The 16363-nt window shown below is 45.4% G+C and overlaps 1 protein-coding gene across 3 annotated transcripts in view; it reads left to right on the top strand.

The window, feature by feature from the left end:
• Positions 1-4092: 4092 nt before the first annotated feature.
• MAP3K20 (mitogen-activated protein kinase kinase kinase 20) overlaps positions 4093-16363 on the top strand; it is a 92119-nt gene continuing 79848 nt past the window's right edge. For 2 of the 3 annotated variants that reach the window (XM_074873197.1, XM_074873200.1), the window contains exons 1-2: positions 4178-4309; positions 10750-10939. In XM_074873197.1, coding sequence (XP_074729298.1) covers positions 10781-10939 — 159 coding nt within the window. In that variant the 5' untranslated portion in view covers positions 4178-4309; positions 10750-10780. Of the gene's footprint in view, positions 4310-10749; positions 10940-16363 lie in introns of all 3 variants that reach the window. The other variant, XM_074873199.1, reaches the window with a different exon arrangement.

The raw sequence follows: 16363 nt of genomic DNA, 5'->3' as shown, positions 1-16363 counted from the left end.
GCATGATGGTTAGTACAGGCTCTGTCTTTCTTCATTCCCCATCAAAGTTGAGAATTAGCCATTACCCACAGCACACCAAAGACTGGGCTGGGCTGCTGAAGCAAACAGGAGTCACAGCCTGGGCTGTGCGGGCATAGGGGCTGCATGTAGCATCGGGTTGGTGTTTGTGGGTGCACACTCACCGTGCCATTTACAGCCGGAAAGGCAGGATTGCCTCTGAGCCAAATCCAAAGGCAATTCCTTAGACTTTCCACTTGCCGTCTCTCAGAAAGACTAAATGCTGCTTATTTTGGCTAGCAGTACCACGCAAGTTCTCTTTTAATCATAAAACCAACCCTGCTAGTTATGTTTTGGCGTGTAACCGCAGTGGTGTGTGATTGCAGCGTATCTGGACATACCTGCATTAATTTCAGTCCAGACAGCGCAAGCGAAAATAATGATGCAGAGAGGGTTTTCAGGTGAGCCACTCGTGTGCCTCTTCCAGGTCACAAACCTGATGGTACAAATGGCATAAAATTAATGCCACCATATTGTTACTGCTACTATTGCTCAAACTAGCTAGATTAACACTAGCATACTCTAGTGCTACATCTTCCACGGCAATGTGTGTATAACCTTCCATCCTAATATATCCCAGGCATGACCTCCACCATGTTTTCTGGCCAATTTTTTTAAGCTAGAAATGGAGGGAAGCCATAGCAGCCAGCGAAGCAGAAGTGCTTCAAAGAAACCTCGGTACTAAGCCTGAGCTGAACTCTGAGCCAGTCTTGAAGGAGAATTGAAAAATATGGAGCAGGTGTCCACTTCCAAATTATCTGTGTCTAGAGTTTCACGTACAGTTTAAGCTGGCATAAACCATCACTACTGCTAAAAAAGCACTTCCAGGCTCTGTTCCCTCTGAGCTGCTTGTATCAGCCCTTCCTCCTCTCCTGCCTTTGCCCTGGCACGAGTCTTTGTGCAATTGCCTGATGACCTGCATTCAGATCTGGGTGAAAACTGATTGCTTTTCCCTGCAGTAGCTTTGCCTCCGCAGCCCAGTTCACCATGCAGCCATGCAAAAGCCATGCTGACAGAGGCGAGGTGGGCAGCGCAGCAGCAGGAACGGGGCTCGGCAGGCAGGGGAGGGGTGTGACTGCTGCTTTTGGCAGGCAGGATGATTTAAACTGCCTGGACATATGCATGAAACTATATTTTCCATGTTGAAAGGTGGTGAGACGTCATTGCACGCCCAGTGTGGCAATGAGATGTAAAGAGACAATCCTTTCAACTCTAAAATTGAGTTAAAAGTTGCTAGAGCTGCCTTTATCCTTTGCCAATTGTTGTGCCTTTATAATAACTTCTGTTAGCTTTTAAATATGTTCTTTTTCTGCCTGTTCCATATTAATTGAAGAAGCCTGAGATTAGGATTGAGTTCTCCAGAGCTAATTTAGAGTTTCTCAGTTTGAATGTGCTGCCTCATAAAGGGGGGGAAGCCATACTGCCATGTGTTGGCTCACTGTTTTATATGGTATTATGACCACGCAAGACACCCCGATTACTCCGGTTTCAGATCTTTTCTAGCTAATTTTTTAGTTTTCATGATAATGGAAAAAAACTTGAAAAGATGCAAAGACTCACTAGCCAGAGGGCAGAAAGAATACAAGCTCCAAAATGCACACTTAAAACCTTGTTGTAATAATTCCAGCTTCACAATAGTGTACCACTGGGGTTAGACAGTCCTTGCACAGGCTCCTTTGCTTTCGCTCTCTTGTCCTCTAGCAGAGCAAGTGCAATTACGTGTTTTAAACAGTGGCATGTTAACACAGTGCCTGATGCAGACTCTGCACTCCTCCTCTTGGAGTACAGAGTCTGTTCCACCCCCTCATTTCTCATACTCTACTGGAATAGTTTATTTCGTTCTGCAACCAGGGCCTAAAGTCAGACATGATAAATCCCAGCTCTGCAGATACACAGCCATGGATATAAAGCCTGGACAAAGCGCCCTAGGCAAGAGACCTCTGAAAGCAAGTGTTCTGCTCTCTGAAGCAAATCCCTATGAATTGAGTGATTTAACATTTAAATAGATTTTTTAATCATTTGACTAATTGGCAATGCCTCAGACAGGAAGGATAAACATGTTAGTCACAGCATTTAAGAGACTAAGTATGCGGCACCTCTCCTCCTCCAGAGCATGAGTTTCAAGTCATTTGCATTTGATATTTGTGCTTTCTTTTAAAACATGGCACCTTTGATCGACTTTGTCTGGAGACTTCTCCAGGCTCACCAGCAGATCAGTTCATAATAAAGCACAAGCACTCTCACATCAGACAGAAAATGCCTGTGAGTGTCATATCCGGGGGAAGCCAGAGCACGCTGCCTCCTCCTTCACTGCTTGTCCTGGCAATGCTGAACCTGTCAGGTGAGCAAAAGGGGGTCACCACCCCCTGCTTTTTGACTTTCCTAGCATCTTCATGTACTTATTGCACCGAGTGCTCAAGATCTTGCTGAACTCTACTCCAGTTACTTGTCATGGCTCAGTGAAGTAACATGTCTTTTTTTATGCCCAGAAATGTACACTTGTGCTCCACTGCTTTAACTGGATTTTACATTCCCTCATTCAAAAATAACACACCTTGGGGAAAAGCTTCTGATGTTTGTGAAGTGACTGTATTTGATTCATCAGTAAAGTGTTCTTCCCATGATTCACCTCGATACCATACATCTTTGTGATGTACAATTAATGTATATGATTTAGTGTGATGCTGCACACCTCTTTGTGATTCATTGTGCTACACAGCTGATTTTTATATGGCAGATCTACACATACATGTAACAATAGTCAAATATGAGAGATAACGAGCTGAGATTCTCCAGTCAATGCAAAACCTCTGTATACAGACATGGGTAGATGAGCTGGTGATTATGGTGTAAAACAGTGATGGGTGTTGATTCTTGCACAATACTGATACAAATAATGTACTGTCACAACCACAAGATGTGTTTACCTCAGTAGAAAAATTGTTTGCCCCTGAATCTTTTGAGTCACTTCCTTTAAGCGTGACAAGCTTATTTTCAATTTGCAAAAAGTTTTTCACAACAGCAGAGTACCTCAATGCCATTAAAAAGCTTGGATAAGGAGGGGTCCACATGGCTTCAGAGGGTGGAGGTGGGTTGCCTCTGTTTTCTTCCTGACCTGGGGCGACCATCCTGAGGGCAGCTGGGGAATATTGACAGGGGATGGGGGGGACTTGCACTTGCCAGTCAAGTCCTCCTCTTCTTCCACATTCCTAAAAGTGGGACTGGCTATAGTGGCACAACCTGCTCCCTTCCTATTCCTTGGAACCACCAGACCCTCTCACAGACCCGCAGCCGCATCAGTCTTGGCAATCCCAGATGCTGCTGTTTGCGGTAACACCATCCCAACTCTGATGGCACAGGAACAACGAAGCAGATTTTTTTAAAAATTACTGTCATTTGGTCATTTTGGTAATCATTTTAGATAAATTTAGCCTGTCACTGAAGCAGCAGCTCTGGAAGGAAGGAACTTGTGCTTCCCAAGCTGCGGCCACAGCAGCACAGCACCACACCAGGCCTCCCTCCATCTGCAACGTCAGGGCCGCGCTTGTGAACCAAACCTACCCAAGCTGACAGGCCCTGCTCGGCCCAGAAGGCTCTTCCTAAATTTGGCACGGCTGACCGACAAGCACACACCCTGCCTCAGTCGAAGCCCGTCTTCTCTGGTCAGCCCAAGCTGTCCAGAGAGCCAACGGTCCCTCCAGCTCACCTCACGGCGGCCCCACCACGGCGGCCCCACCACGGCGGCCCCACCACGGCGGCCCCACCACGGCGGCCGACACGGCGGGTGAGGGGCGCGTAGGCCGTGAGGGGCCCGGTGCCCCGTTACTCATCAACGCGACGGGGACGAGGGTGGTGGGCACGCGGCCTTCCTTGCCCGCCGCCTCACGCACCCTCCCTCGGCCGGGGCGGGGGCGGGGGCCGCGGCCGCGCTGGTACCGGCCGCCGCCAGGCCTGACGCCTCGTCGCCCCACACGCCGCCGGCACCGCGCCCCCTACCGGCGGGGCGGCCGCGCTGCCCGCTCCCCTGAGGCGGCGGCGGCGGCCTCGCCTCCCCCGCGGGGCTCGGCGCAGAGCGCGGGGTGGCGCCGCTGCGAGGCGGCGCGGGGGCGGCGGCGGCGGCTCCGGCTCCCCGGCACCAACCGGAAGCGCGGCGGACGGAGCGGGAGACGCGGTCGCGCCGGTTCCAGCATTCTTCGGCGGCTCCGGGATCGGCGCCGCTCGAGTCCCGCCAGCCCGGAGTCCCTCGGGGAAGGTGAGGAGGGTGAGGTGCCCCCCGCCACGCCCGGGCTGGGGAGGGGGCGGCGGTGCGGTCGGTGCGTGTTCGGCCCGGCGGCGGGAGGCGGCGGGCAGCCGGCGGGGCGCAGCGCGGCCGGAGAGCGCGGCCGGGCCGTGGGTGTCTCCGCCGGGTTTGACGTTTCCCACCCGCTGAAGCAACTTTGAAAGTCCTTGCGGGGGAGGCGCTCGGCCGCCCCGGCGCACGGCCTGACCTTGCCCCGCCGCGGGGAGCGGCCAGTCCCCCCGGGAGGCGGCGGCGCCCACGCGCGGTGGGGCGGGGGTCCCGCGGGCGCCGCTGGGGGCCGGGAGATGGGCCGGCCCCGGTGGTGTCCGCCGAGGGGCGGCCGGCGGGGCGGGGAGCGGAGCGGCGGCTGTGCGGGACGGCCCCGCGCGGGAAAGGCGCTGCCAGCGGTTGTCGTCCGTGGGGCTTGGCCGCGGGACGTGGAGAGCGGGGCCGGGGGCCGCTGTCCGCGCACCCCCCCCGCCCCTCAGACGGTGTTTCAAACATGTTAGATTTATGTGCACCTGCTGCGTTTTTCTGTTGTTTTGAGCATAAAATCCCTCAGGTTGGGCTTTGAAGTGGGACTTTCCTTCCCCTCCGTTCTTTCCTTTTCCTCCTCAGTTTTTAAGTGAACTGGCATTCGGGTTTTTTTGCTGTGTTCACTCAAGTTAGTTCCTTTCCACCAGTATGCCTTTTTTTTTTTTTTTTTAGCACGTGTGTGTGTGTGAACCATCCATTACCCCTCTATCCAGCATGCTTTGCTGTTGAGTTTTAGCGACAGAGCCATCGGGAAAGCCATGGATCATTACTTTTTTTAAATTCCAGAAGCAGAAATAATTTGAAAGCACTGGATTAACTGGGTCACTGCCTGAAAACATCATAGCTTTCTGCTGGAGCCATGCAGTTAGATGTTTTCAGGACTTTGCCCTGAAATTGTAAGTCCTTGGAAGCCTACTTGTTTTATCTATCAATAATGTGCTTTGCATACCGGTGGTATTGTGAGAATACTGGTAACCCTGGAGAGCCCGGCTCACGGACAGGGGAGAAGGCAGAAATGCTGACAAAACCAAGGCCCAGATCCTGCAGTCGTGCCCATGCAAGGACCGAGCAGCTCTACGGGCCGGGCTGTAGGTTTAGCTGCCTTGTCTTTCTTGAGTGTTGTTGTGTGCATACTCCTGACAGACATCACTGACAAGGTATAATGTAAGCGAAGTGAACAGTTTAGGGTTTCTCCAAGATAAAATGTTTTCTATTTAAAGTGAAGCCTTTAAACCCATCAGTCTGCCATTGACACAGCTTGGGTCAAAAATAGTTCTTTTCCTGAAGTACTCAAACTGTTTAGGCTGAGTTGAGCTCTTTTTCCGTAGCACTGATGGTTATATAAATTCAAATAAAATTAGAAATGTTATTAATGGAAGTTATACAGAATTCTTAGGTTCTGACAAAGGACAGGCTCAAATGTTGTTGCTTCTGTAGCTAAGGTAGGCAGAGCCATGCTTCCAGTCTCGCCGTCTGCAGGGCTGCTGCTCATTCTAATTAAGAAAGTTGAGGAATTGTAGGGGTTGTTGACGTTATTGTAACTCATTGGGAGATTAGAAGATTAGGTTATATTTAATTTGGAGTTGTGCTTGGAGTTTGTTTGCATCTTATCCATCAGTAGTTCATGATATGATTAAAGAATCCTTTATTTATAAAAACTTCTTTCTGCAGTATCTCTTGTAGCTTGATATCACTGTAACTCCTGGTTTTTGTTTAGACAAGACAGTGGTTAACCATGTTTTGACATTTGAGGGTTGGTTTTTTTTTTTTGTTGGGTGCTTTTTTTTTATTAAAAAACAGGCTAAATAAATATGCTGCTGCAAAACTCCAGGTTGATATGCTGAAGGACTGTAGGCCATACTGGATACAAAGGATGATTTGGATCTAAAAATGGATGGTCAAAGATCCTGAAAGCAAATGGACTGTTTTGCCAAATAAGGAAACTTGGCACATTCTGCTGTGTATTTTAAGATAGCACAAGTGTAGTGTGCTACTACTTTATTGGCAATATGTTGGCAGGGGGCCTTCCTGAAAGAAGCACTGAATCTGCTTCGTGGAACCACACAGTGAAATGAGGGCAGTGAGTTGCACGGTTGTTACCTTTAATAAATTACAAAGGGTTTTCCTGAAGTAATTGAATATTTAAGCAGCGTCAGGTGCATGTGCAAGATGAGAGATGCAATTTTCAGTTCAGCAGCCACGCACTAAGCAAAATATGAGTTGCAGTTACTGTGCAATTTGTGCTGAATTCTTTCCTGCCTCCTGTCTCTGACATGCAAGTCCCTTAGTGGAAGCCCTTGGTGCTCTGGGAGCAGTAGCTGAATGACAGTGGTGGGCCTTCTGGCTTGTCCATGGAATAAGCAGAGATTTGGGCTTGGTGGCACTTCCCTCACTACGCAGGCTGTTTTGGGGGAGCTGGGAGGTACAAATGCATGTGTCGGGTTCTTTGAACGTGGCTGTGCTCCGATGCAGGGCAGGGCAGCCTGCAGTGCTGTTGGTTTGCAACCCATCTGCCTGGCTGCTTGGGGGTCCCCTCACTGTGGGGGTCTGGGGGGAGCAGCAGGTGTGGGACCTCAGCAGGATCCTGGGGAGGGACCCCCGGCGCAGGTTACTTGCCTAAAGTGCTGTAATCACACCAAACCAGTGATGGTGGATGGTTTCCTACACCGAGCACTTATTACTGTACTGAACTGAGCTAGTTGTGGATTAGTAGCTTGCTGCAAAGTGACTCTGTGTAATAGAGTCCTGACATGTTAAATACTAATGTTAAATAATAACTTGACATTAAATACTGCCAAATGCAGCTCAGATCTGTTTCTTTTTGGTGTGAAATGAACAGCTTCTAATAGCATGCTCAAATAAGTTACTATGAGGGGAAAAAACCAATACAGGAGAAAATGGAGATGTTGTTGTAAGATTACAAGCTCATGTTAACCATTAGAAATAAAACAGAAAAAGGAGAGAGTTCTTTTTTTCCCCCAAAAAAGAACCCATAGGAATAATTGAAATAAACGGCAATTGAATTCTTTCTCAAAATACCTGTCATTCACTGTTTCTGAACTGTCATGTTTTCATTTCATCAACGACAACCAGCAAAGTCAGTTCACATCATGTTCCCCACTGCTACATGACAATAGTGGTTAAACACCTGAAACTGTGTTAGTGGGGAAGGGCGGTGCTGACACCAAACCTTCCTTATGCTGTGTGCCTGTGCGCGGGGGGATCGCCGTAATGCCCCCGGCCCCAAGCGTGGAGATGCCGTTGCAGCGGACTGCTCTCCTGACCGCAGAAGTGTAAGATGCGAAGAAGTGCTGCACGTTGTTGGAATGATGCACTTGTTTTGGATGCAAGTGTAAGACTGTGGAGTTTAATGAAATACTTGATTTAATTTTTTTTTCCTTAACCAATGGTATAAACTCAGATTGAGTATCTTTTAAAACAGGATGACAAGTTAATAACTGTGTACGGATTTGTCACATGCAGTTGTTACTCTAAACAGTTGTTTTCTCAAACATAACAAAGAGATTGATTTGTCTAATTGAGGATTAACTACCTTGCATCCAAAAACATGGAGTGATGTTTAAACAGGTCTGTTCTTTCATCTAGGAGAAAACTGTATACCTAACTTAGGACGTAATTAATTACAGATCTTTAAATAAAGTGTCCCATGTAAATCTCCCCTACTTTCTCTGGAAGAACCTGATACAAACCAATGAATCATTCTTTAAATTATATTACTTTACTGTATGGTGGTGCCTATAGCATCTGCAGCTGATTGACTGCTGTAGATAAATTTGAAATTGTGACAGTGTTAAAAGATGAACAGTAGCTTCTACAAATGCTTGTATGCCGGGCAGTGCATTGTGATTATGTAAATATTTAGGTAAAGTTTTAAGCAGCAAGAAGGACTCATCAGAAAAGTACTCGCTTGTATTTATGAAGTGTCTGGTGTGCATGATGTAGCATCTTGAAAAATCATGTGCTATCTTTCTGTGAAATCTTGGAATAACATTTTGTTCTATGTTAGCATAACTTTCAGAAGTCAAATAATTTACTTGTTTATACAGATGATTTGGTTCTTCTGGGTGGACAATCATTTAAAATAATTTGACAGCTCTTCAGAACTATTGAATTCAGATAATGAAGGCCAGAAATACTTGTTTCCTGTGATGTATACTGCTTTTTGCTTGGTTTTCTGTTCCTTCTGCCATCCCAACTGCAGCCATCTGTTACCAGCTGTTCACACTTTCCTGTTAAATTTATGGTCCAGTCGGTGCGTATGCTTTTGCCTATGAGTAACATTACTCTTCTGAATAATTCTGTTGTCAGTAAGGAGATTATTCATTGGAACATAATTATCCACGTGCATAAACGTGTGCAGGGCTGTGGCCTTAAATTGTGAGGTCTCTGGGTTGGGAGGCTGACCTGTTTTATTTGTCTATAAAGTGTCACATACGCTTGAGACACTGTGTACACAGCATTAACTTGGAGCAACTGCCGGAGTAAATGAGGCAAATGAGCTTTTGCTGAAGGCCTGCTAATTAAGCATCACTGGCAAAGAAGCAAGAAGTTGAAACTAGCTTTGCTACCCTCCTGATTTGCAGGAGTGACCAATTTCTTTTCCCTTGATCTTTCTCTAAATAAAATGTGTGCCGGCCAGTGCAAAAGATGACTCAGGGATGGCAGGAAATCTAACAACAACAGCAACAAGGTTAAAACAAGAACAAAAGGTCAGCAGAAGAGTTTAGGCACTTGTATCTGGGAAGGAGCCAGGAGAGTATTGGAAGAATGGACCTTTATTTCATGTCCCATGGGCAACCCCTCCTCTGACTCGCACAGCTGGGGAAGGAGCATTCGTGTTCCCTCATCAAGAGCTTTGCAGGCTGGTTGTCAGCAAAAAGCGTGTGTGAAGCCTGCTCCCTTCTAAACGTGACGCCTTCTGTAGACATAGTACAGTTGTCATACATGTTGGTATTTTCATCTCTCATTTGGAGAATAGCTGCAACCAAATAGTGCCGGAAATTTCTGGTCAAATGATACCTCAAAATTTTAATCAGATTAGCTGCACAATCAGGGAAGCTGGGGAGGAAATTATGTCTTTGTGTTTGTTACAGAAGGGACTGGGATAAAGGGGTTTTGGCAGTTGGCAGTGCTAGGTGTATTACAGGTGCACGTCCCAGCCCCGGACAACACATAATGTGTTGATTCCATCTCAAAAAGCACTATGGATTGGAGGCTCCCAGAAGACACAGTACCTTTAGGTACTGTAGTTAGACCAGTATAATTGGAGGTGTAATTTTCACCAGCAACCCCAAATCTCTCTGTCTTTTTTGGGTTTGTTTTATTCAAACCCATCTCTTTCATTTTATGCTGGTAAATTTACTTTCATTAGCTGCAAGTATAGTAACTTTTGCTGGTAATAAAAACTACTTTGTCTAACCTGGTGCGTCTGAAATGATCCCTCAGCAGGCTTGCAGATGGTTCTGGAGGATGCTGTGTCCTGCAGTCCTGTTAAGGATCTGAGGCTTCCTGATCTTACACCTTTAAAAAAAGAAACCTAAAATTAGTCATTGTTCATGCATTTAGGTGATAATGTTTCTTGAAATTCGCTACAGGCGTAAGCTTTATCGCTGTGAAATCTCCGGGAAGGACGTTCTGTTCCCCTGGCCACAGACATGGGATCATCTCTTGAAACTGCCGACACCAACCTTGGCACAGGCTGCAGAATTTCACATCTTGTAACCTAGATGAATTACCATGTACTTGTGCTTTGTCATAACATGCGAACAGAACTGAGTCACTTGGGAAGAGATGTTTAGCGTGGCCAGGTTTTTCCACATCCTTGCGCGAAGCACTCCTACCTCGCCCCACGCGCCGGCAGCGCACGCGGTTCGTGCCGAGGCACTGCTGCCCACCTGGCGGAGGGCTGCCTATCTGGCCGGGGCGGCACACACCTCGTGCGCGGCCGTCGCGGTGGCAGAGCCAGTGTGCCTGGCATGCCTGAGCTCCTAGGCAAGCTCGGAGCCGGGAGCATGCTTCCCGTCCATTGGCATGCTTCGCTCGCATCGGGGAAGGCAGCAATGCCCCTGCCTTTTGCAGAGCTGCTTCCAAGGTGTTTGGGAAATGTCAGTATTGCTCTGAGGAATATTTTTAGTCATTTCTGTCTCCCAGCTGCTCCTAATAGCTCATGCAAATTTTGCAAACGTTTGCACAGCCTGTTGGGAGTGTGAGTTCCCAGGATCTTTTTTTCCTCTGCCCCACGGATTTTACTGTAGCGTGTTTGTGGCAACTGGTTCTGGTTTTGGGGTCTCTGAGCATGGGTAAGAAAGCCCATAAATCTGTGGAGCATGTGTTAATGAAAGCTTTTCTCTTCACAGGTTTTGCTGTGGTATATTTTGTCATTATGAGATGTCGTCTACCAGTGCTTCATTTGTGCAAATTAGATTTGATGACTTGCAGTTTTTTGAGAACTGCGGTGGAGGGAGTTTCGGGAGTGTCTACCGAGCCCGATGGATTTCTCAGGACAAGGAGGTGGCTGTAAAGAAGCTGCTCAAAATAGAAAAAGAGGTAAGAATTTACTTTTCATTCACTTTGCTGTGGAAACAAGGACAGAAATTCTTTTCTAGTGTCTTCCATCCTCTAGCTAATTGAAGCAAACTGCCTTGGGCTTTTTGTTTGTTTAATTACAAAGCCCTGTAACTGGATGGTGTTACAATAAGGACATACGGAGGGGGCCCCAACTTATGGTGTCTCTGATTTAAAGCATTATTGTTTTATTGTTTACTGTCCTTCCCCACTTTTCTTGTTTAGCAGCTCCTCTGTGCCCTGGCCCTGAGGAGGATGAGAACTAGCTGCACCTGTGGAGCTAGTGATTTCCCTTTGATACTGCTGGGCATGTTGCTAGATAGGAAGAGGTAGTGTTCACTGTCTTTGCCTGCTTCTGTTTTCTCCTCTTTACATCTGGTCTCTTAAGCTCTGTGGTTCGTGTCTGTATGTTCACTGTAGACTTAGCATGTGTTGCTCAGTGTTGTCTCTTCCCTGCTTGTGGCAGGTTTTGATCTGCAGCTCCACCAGCTTTGTGATAGTCATAGCCACACTTCGGCTTGGTCTCATCTTGTAGCGAGGTTTAAGCCTAACCGTTCTACCAGTCACCTTCCCTTGCAGTGTCCTGTGCACCTGGAAAGGCAGACAGGTTCTTGGCAATCCTATGGGAAAAGACAGAATTAACTTACTGCACCTTTACCAGGTTGGAGGTTTTTTTAAAAAAAGATTTTCAGGTAAACTTAAAAATCCCCTTCACCCTCAGCTTTTGTACAGTTCCAGCCGAGACACAGTGTATACAGTTGTCACAGTGCTCCAGTCTGCCTGCTGGTCACCACCGCTGATGCAGCAGTGAGGACACACCAGTGTAGTGATGGACAGCACAGTCACTGGACTGCTGTTCCAGCATGACTATATCTAACTTGTATAGAATATCATCAGAGTATTTTAGGAAGACAGTTATAAGCTGGAGGACAGCAGAGCTGGACTAGGGATAATGCTTAGTACACCAAAGTTCATCCACTGCTGTAGAAACTGAGTTAGAGTGATTACGTCATGCTTAGTGATGTAACAAGCATGTTTGATCATGATTAAGCAAGTTGCTGTCTAAAATAATGTGTAAGGATCTCATGATTTTTCCAGGATGGTTGCAGATGTACACCTTCTGTCCAATGTCAGTTTGTACTGTTCTCTTTGTTTCTACTATTTGTTAATATCAAAAGATATACAAAGACAAGTAAAATTGGTGCTATGCAGTATCAGTAATGCGCTCCTCAAAAGTCAACTGGCTGGCAGATCTCAGTAGTGCTCAGTGAAGTTTATTTATTGAATAGGTGTGTTTCTGGTGGGATTACACAGGAGTCTGCTAGACGTGTTGCTAATTACTTCAAGCATTCTTGAAAGAAAATTTAAAAACAATATTACTACATCTTGTGATGGCATAAACCTTAGTGGAATGGGAAATGATGGAGAAAGTAGGACAGTCATATGTATTGTTTGACACAGTTGGACCATTTGACAAAAATATTTTTTTTAAAACAGCCAAATACAATGTTCAGCTTGTAGTAATGAGGAACACAGGTTGTGCACTAGGAAGAGGAAACTGTATGCTGGAAAGAATTTAGTATATTTTAAGGGTTTATTTAGGGCTTAACGAAGACTTGCAACTCATTAAGAGCTCATATCATGGTGCTGCTAGGCAAATGAGGTTAATGTCCTTGCATATCTAAATGAGGATCAGGTCATTTGTAAGAACCAGCTGTGCTTTATCTGTGGCCCTGGGGTGTCCTGGTTTCAGTGAGTGGTGGGGGTTTTTTGGTGGCGGGGTGGGGGTGGGGCTACAGTGGTGGCCCCCAGTGACAAGCTTCTCAAAGCTCCCCCAGGTCCAAGTCAGACCCACCTTTGCACCAAGGCCGTGCCAGTGAGCTGTGCCTCTGTGATAATGTATTTCAGAAGAGGAACCTGGGAGGGTCTGTGGGAGTTGTGAGGAAGACACCTATGCAAACACTGAGGTCAGTGGTAGGAAGTCGGGGAGGTGTGCCGGAGCAGAGACTCCACTGTATTCTGTGGTGAGAAGGGGCAGTGAGCGGCTGCATGGTACTCAGTTGCTCAAACCATGACACGGGGAAGTAGGTGTTAGGCAGTAGGTGCAGACCTGGTTCTGTTGTGTTTAAAAGAATGTAAATGAACTGGAGGGGCAGCCCAAGGGGGCTGCAAAACACACTCAAAGAGTGGAAAGTAGGGGGGCTGTGGGGGAGTGTGTGTTGGAAGGGGTTGATGGGCATCATCCATCAGGATGAGTTGACAGAAGGGAGCAGGTGCCTTCCACCACAAAACTGTTTCTTGTCCTTCAGGCTGGTCATCATTTGCACCTTAAACTATTAAGACTGGTTATAGTTGGGAGCAGCTTGGTGTGGGCATCTTCTCTTGAAAGTTTTCTGGGGAGGCAGAAGAGAGGCAAGTGGTGAAACCTTAATTAAGTCTAGCAAGTTTTGGTCTGTCAAAAACCCTAGAGAATTAAAAAAAGATCTTGTTTACAAAAATTGCATTTTCATATGGAGAAAATGCTGGGTTTGTTTAATCTAGTGCAAAAAGTTACTACAAGAACAAATGGTTGGGATCTGAAACTAGACAAATTAGAAGGGGAAATAAAGCACAGATTCTAAGGAGTGAGGATGAGTAATGCTTGGAGCATACTACAAATTGAAGGAGTGAAGACGGAGAACCCTTTCTATCTCTTCATGTCTTCACATTGAGATGTCTTTTTAGACAATTGTTTCTGTCAAGTTGTTGAGCTCAACACAAGAGTGGCTTGCTGAAGTATAGTGGCTTGTGATGTACCAGAGGCCAACCTCGGTGGCCTAAAGGTCTCTTCTGACCCTAATGGCTGTCAGTCCGTTTACATATGTAATACATTTATCTGTTGTGATGACAATAATGAACGTCTGTGACGGAACTGTGCTGAAAGTCATGGTGAATCAATGGCTTTTCTGATAGCAATAGAAAAATAACTTGCTGTAATTGTATATTTCTGTATTTAGTAGATATTTGGATGGTTTGCATTTAGTCCAGAAAACTAATTATTACTCTTTCTGGTTTGTTTGGAAGGAAGTGTCCTTTTAACTCCATGACTGATTGTCTTGTATTTCTGTTAACTGTTGCCAATAACCCGTAACAACTGATTAAAGGGGAAACAGAGGAGAGTTGGGAAAAGCTTGCTCAGAGGAATTTCATGCTAGCTGAATCCAAGGGCACAAGCCAAGTCAATGGAGCTGTGGTATCATTCTGCAAATATGTTGTATCTGTGTTTCATTTTATTAAACAAGCCAATCAAAACCAGCAAAGATCTTGAAGGCTTTATATTAGCCAAGTGGCTAACAAATTCTAACATGTGAAACAAAGCTATTTTTGTTCCAGTATATACAGCATATTATACTAAAATATGTGCTCAGAAAAACTTCCAAGTACTTGGAATGGTGTTGCTCAGACAGATTTCTTGAAAACTCTGTAAAATTTGAGAAATGGGAAGACCTCTGCAAGGCACTAGCTTTTTATAGACAGGTAGTAAAATATGACTGTATGGAAAGAGGTGTGTGTTTATGTGAATAAAATACAGCTAAATAGATGTGCTGAGAAAAATAAGTACACTGAAAGGCCTTGATTAGGATATCAGATCTGAAAGTCTGGACAAGACTTCTACTGATTAAGTAAACCATAAAAGTGTGTCTTGAGTGATTAAATAACAGCAAAACCAAAATTAAATTCCCATTTTACTATCTAGTACAAGCACTTCAGCAGTTTTAGGTTTTAAGCAAGGAACAGGAGTTCCTTGTGAATTGTTTTATGGAAAATCAAACTATCGGCATGATGTTTATGATGCATATGGGGGGAGTAGAAATGCCTCCTGTACACTTGCTCCTTTTGCCCTAAGTGATAATCATGTGCACTCATTGAAGAAAATTGCACACCTATTACTCAGGAATTTATTTGGTATTTTTGTGAACAATTTATATGAATTATTGGATAAGCCCATAATTTGGCTCCCACTGAAATGGATGGGAGAGATTGGGCCCGAAGGCCTTATTCTGCAAATTGCTAGCAGTTCTTTTGACTCTATTATCTTGAGCAGATAACTGCTGGAGTGAAATCTTACAAACGTTGTTTTATGCCTTGCCATGTTAGCTTTTCACTGAATAGCACTCACCTCCTTCAATTGTCTGTACATCTCTGAAGTTCCCCCGTTATTTGTCACTGCTTTTGAAGGCTGTGCTTTTGGTGGCTGTTTTTTGGCAGCTGGCATCTGATCTGGAGTGTGGTTCTTCAGCGAGACATTTGTTCTGCTGGAATTTTACCTGAAATTTGCATTTAATTTTAATGTCACTGCTCTTTGGAAATACTCCATGATCTGTCTCCATACTATTGATGGACAGCAGTATTGCATCTGCTTTGCTTGTTTCAGCTGTTAGAACCATGGTACTTAGGTACAAGATCATTTGGTTTCATGCAGTACAGCTGTTCCTGGATTCCTTCAAAGTGATGGCAGTGGTCTGTGCAAACTGTAGGAGAATAGCGGAAAAAACCCCAATAAAATGTAACTGTAATCTTACTGGGAAATACTTCTGGTGAACTAACAGAACTAACTTGTGGATAAAAGATGTTAAATTGAGTAGGGTTAACCGTGCATGCTTTGTTCAGTCATGTCTGTGCAATGCATCTGAGTTTTATGAGACTCAAAAATAAAAACATGTTTTTACTAGTTTAGATGCTGTATTGCTGGAATTCTGACTACCATGGAAATTAATTTTACATTGTCAGGTTTTCTTGTATGTAATACATGTGCAATAAGCTTTAGGGGATCTTTTAATGCTTCATAAAACTCTTCATATGGAATATAATGCAGCTTGTTCACTTTTTTGATTTTATGATCCACTTCTGGAAGGGACTGTCCAGAAAACATGGATTGTGTCTGTACCTTCCAAAGGGGATGAGTTAAGTATAACCACATGCATGTCACTGGACTTACCTCACTCATGTTTGTAGTCCTAAAGGAGAGCATGTGGTAATTTTAATGTGAGTCATAAGAGTAAGGACTGGGAATGACTTTCAAGAGTAACAAGAGAAAAACAACAGAGTAAAATAGAGCAAACCAAACCAAACCAAACTGAAATTGATACTTAGCCCTGACAGGACTAAAAATAGTAGATGTTCTTTTTGCTTGTGGTTTATAGCTGGTGTGGGTGCTTGGGTGCCAGCTTGGAATGAATCTCCACACTGGAACTTGACTGTAATGAAGGGCAATTTTGATGCTTTTTTATTATTTTATTAGCTCCTTCTAGGAGCTCCTACTTCCTTACCCCTCTCATGTCTGAGTCAGCAAGTATTGAGAATGATTCAAGGTAACATCTGCCAGGAAATGTCTGGATTTACCTGGTTCCAGCTCAGAGCCAGGGG

Source organism: Strix uralensis, chromosome 6 (genome assembly GCF_047716275.1).
Source record: "Strix uralensis isolate ZFMK-TIS-50842 chromosome 6, bStrUra1, whole genome shotgun sequence".
NCBI lineage: Eukaryota > Metazoa > Chordata > Aves > Strigiformes > Strigidae > Strix > Strix uralensis.
Note: the sequence above shows the minus strand (reverse complement) of the source record. Positions and strands in the feature narration are given on the sequence as shown.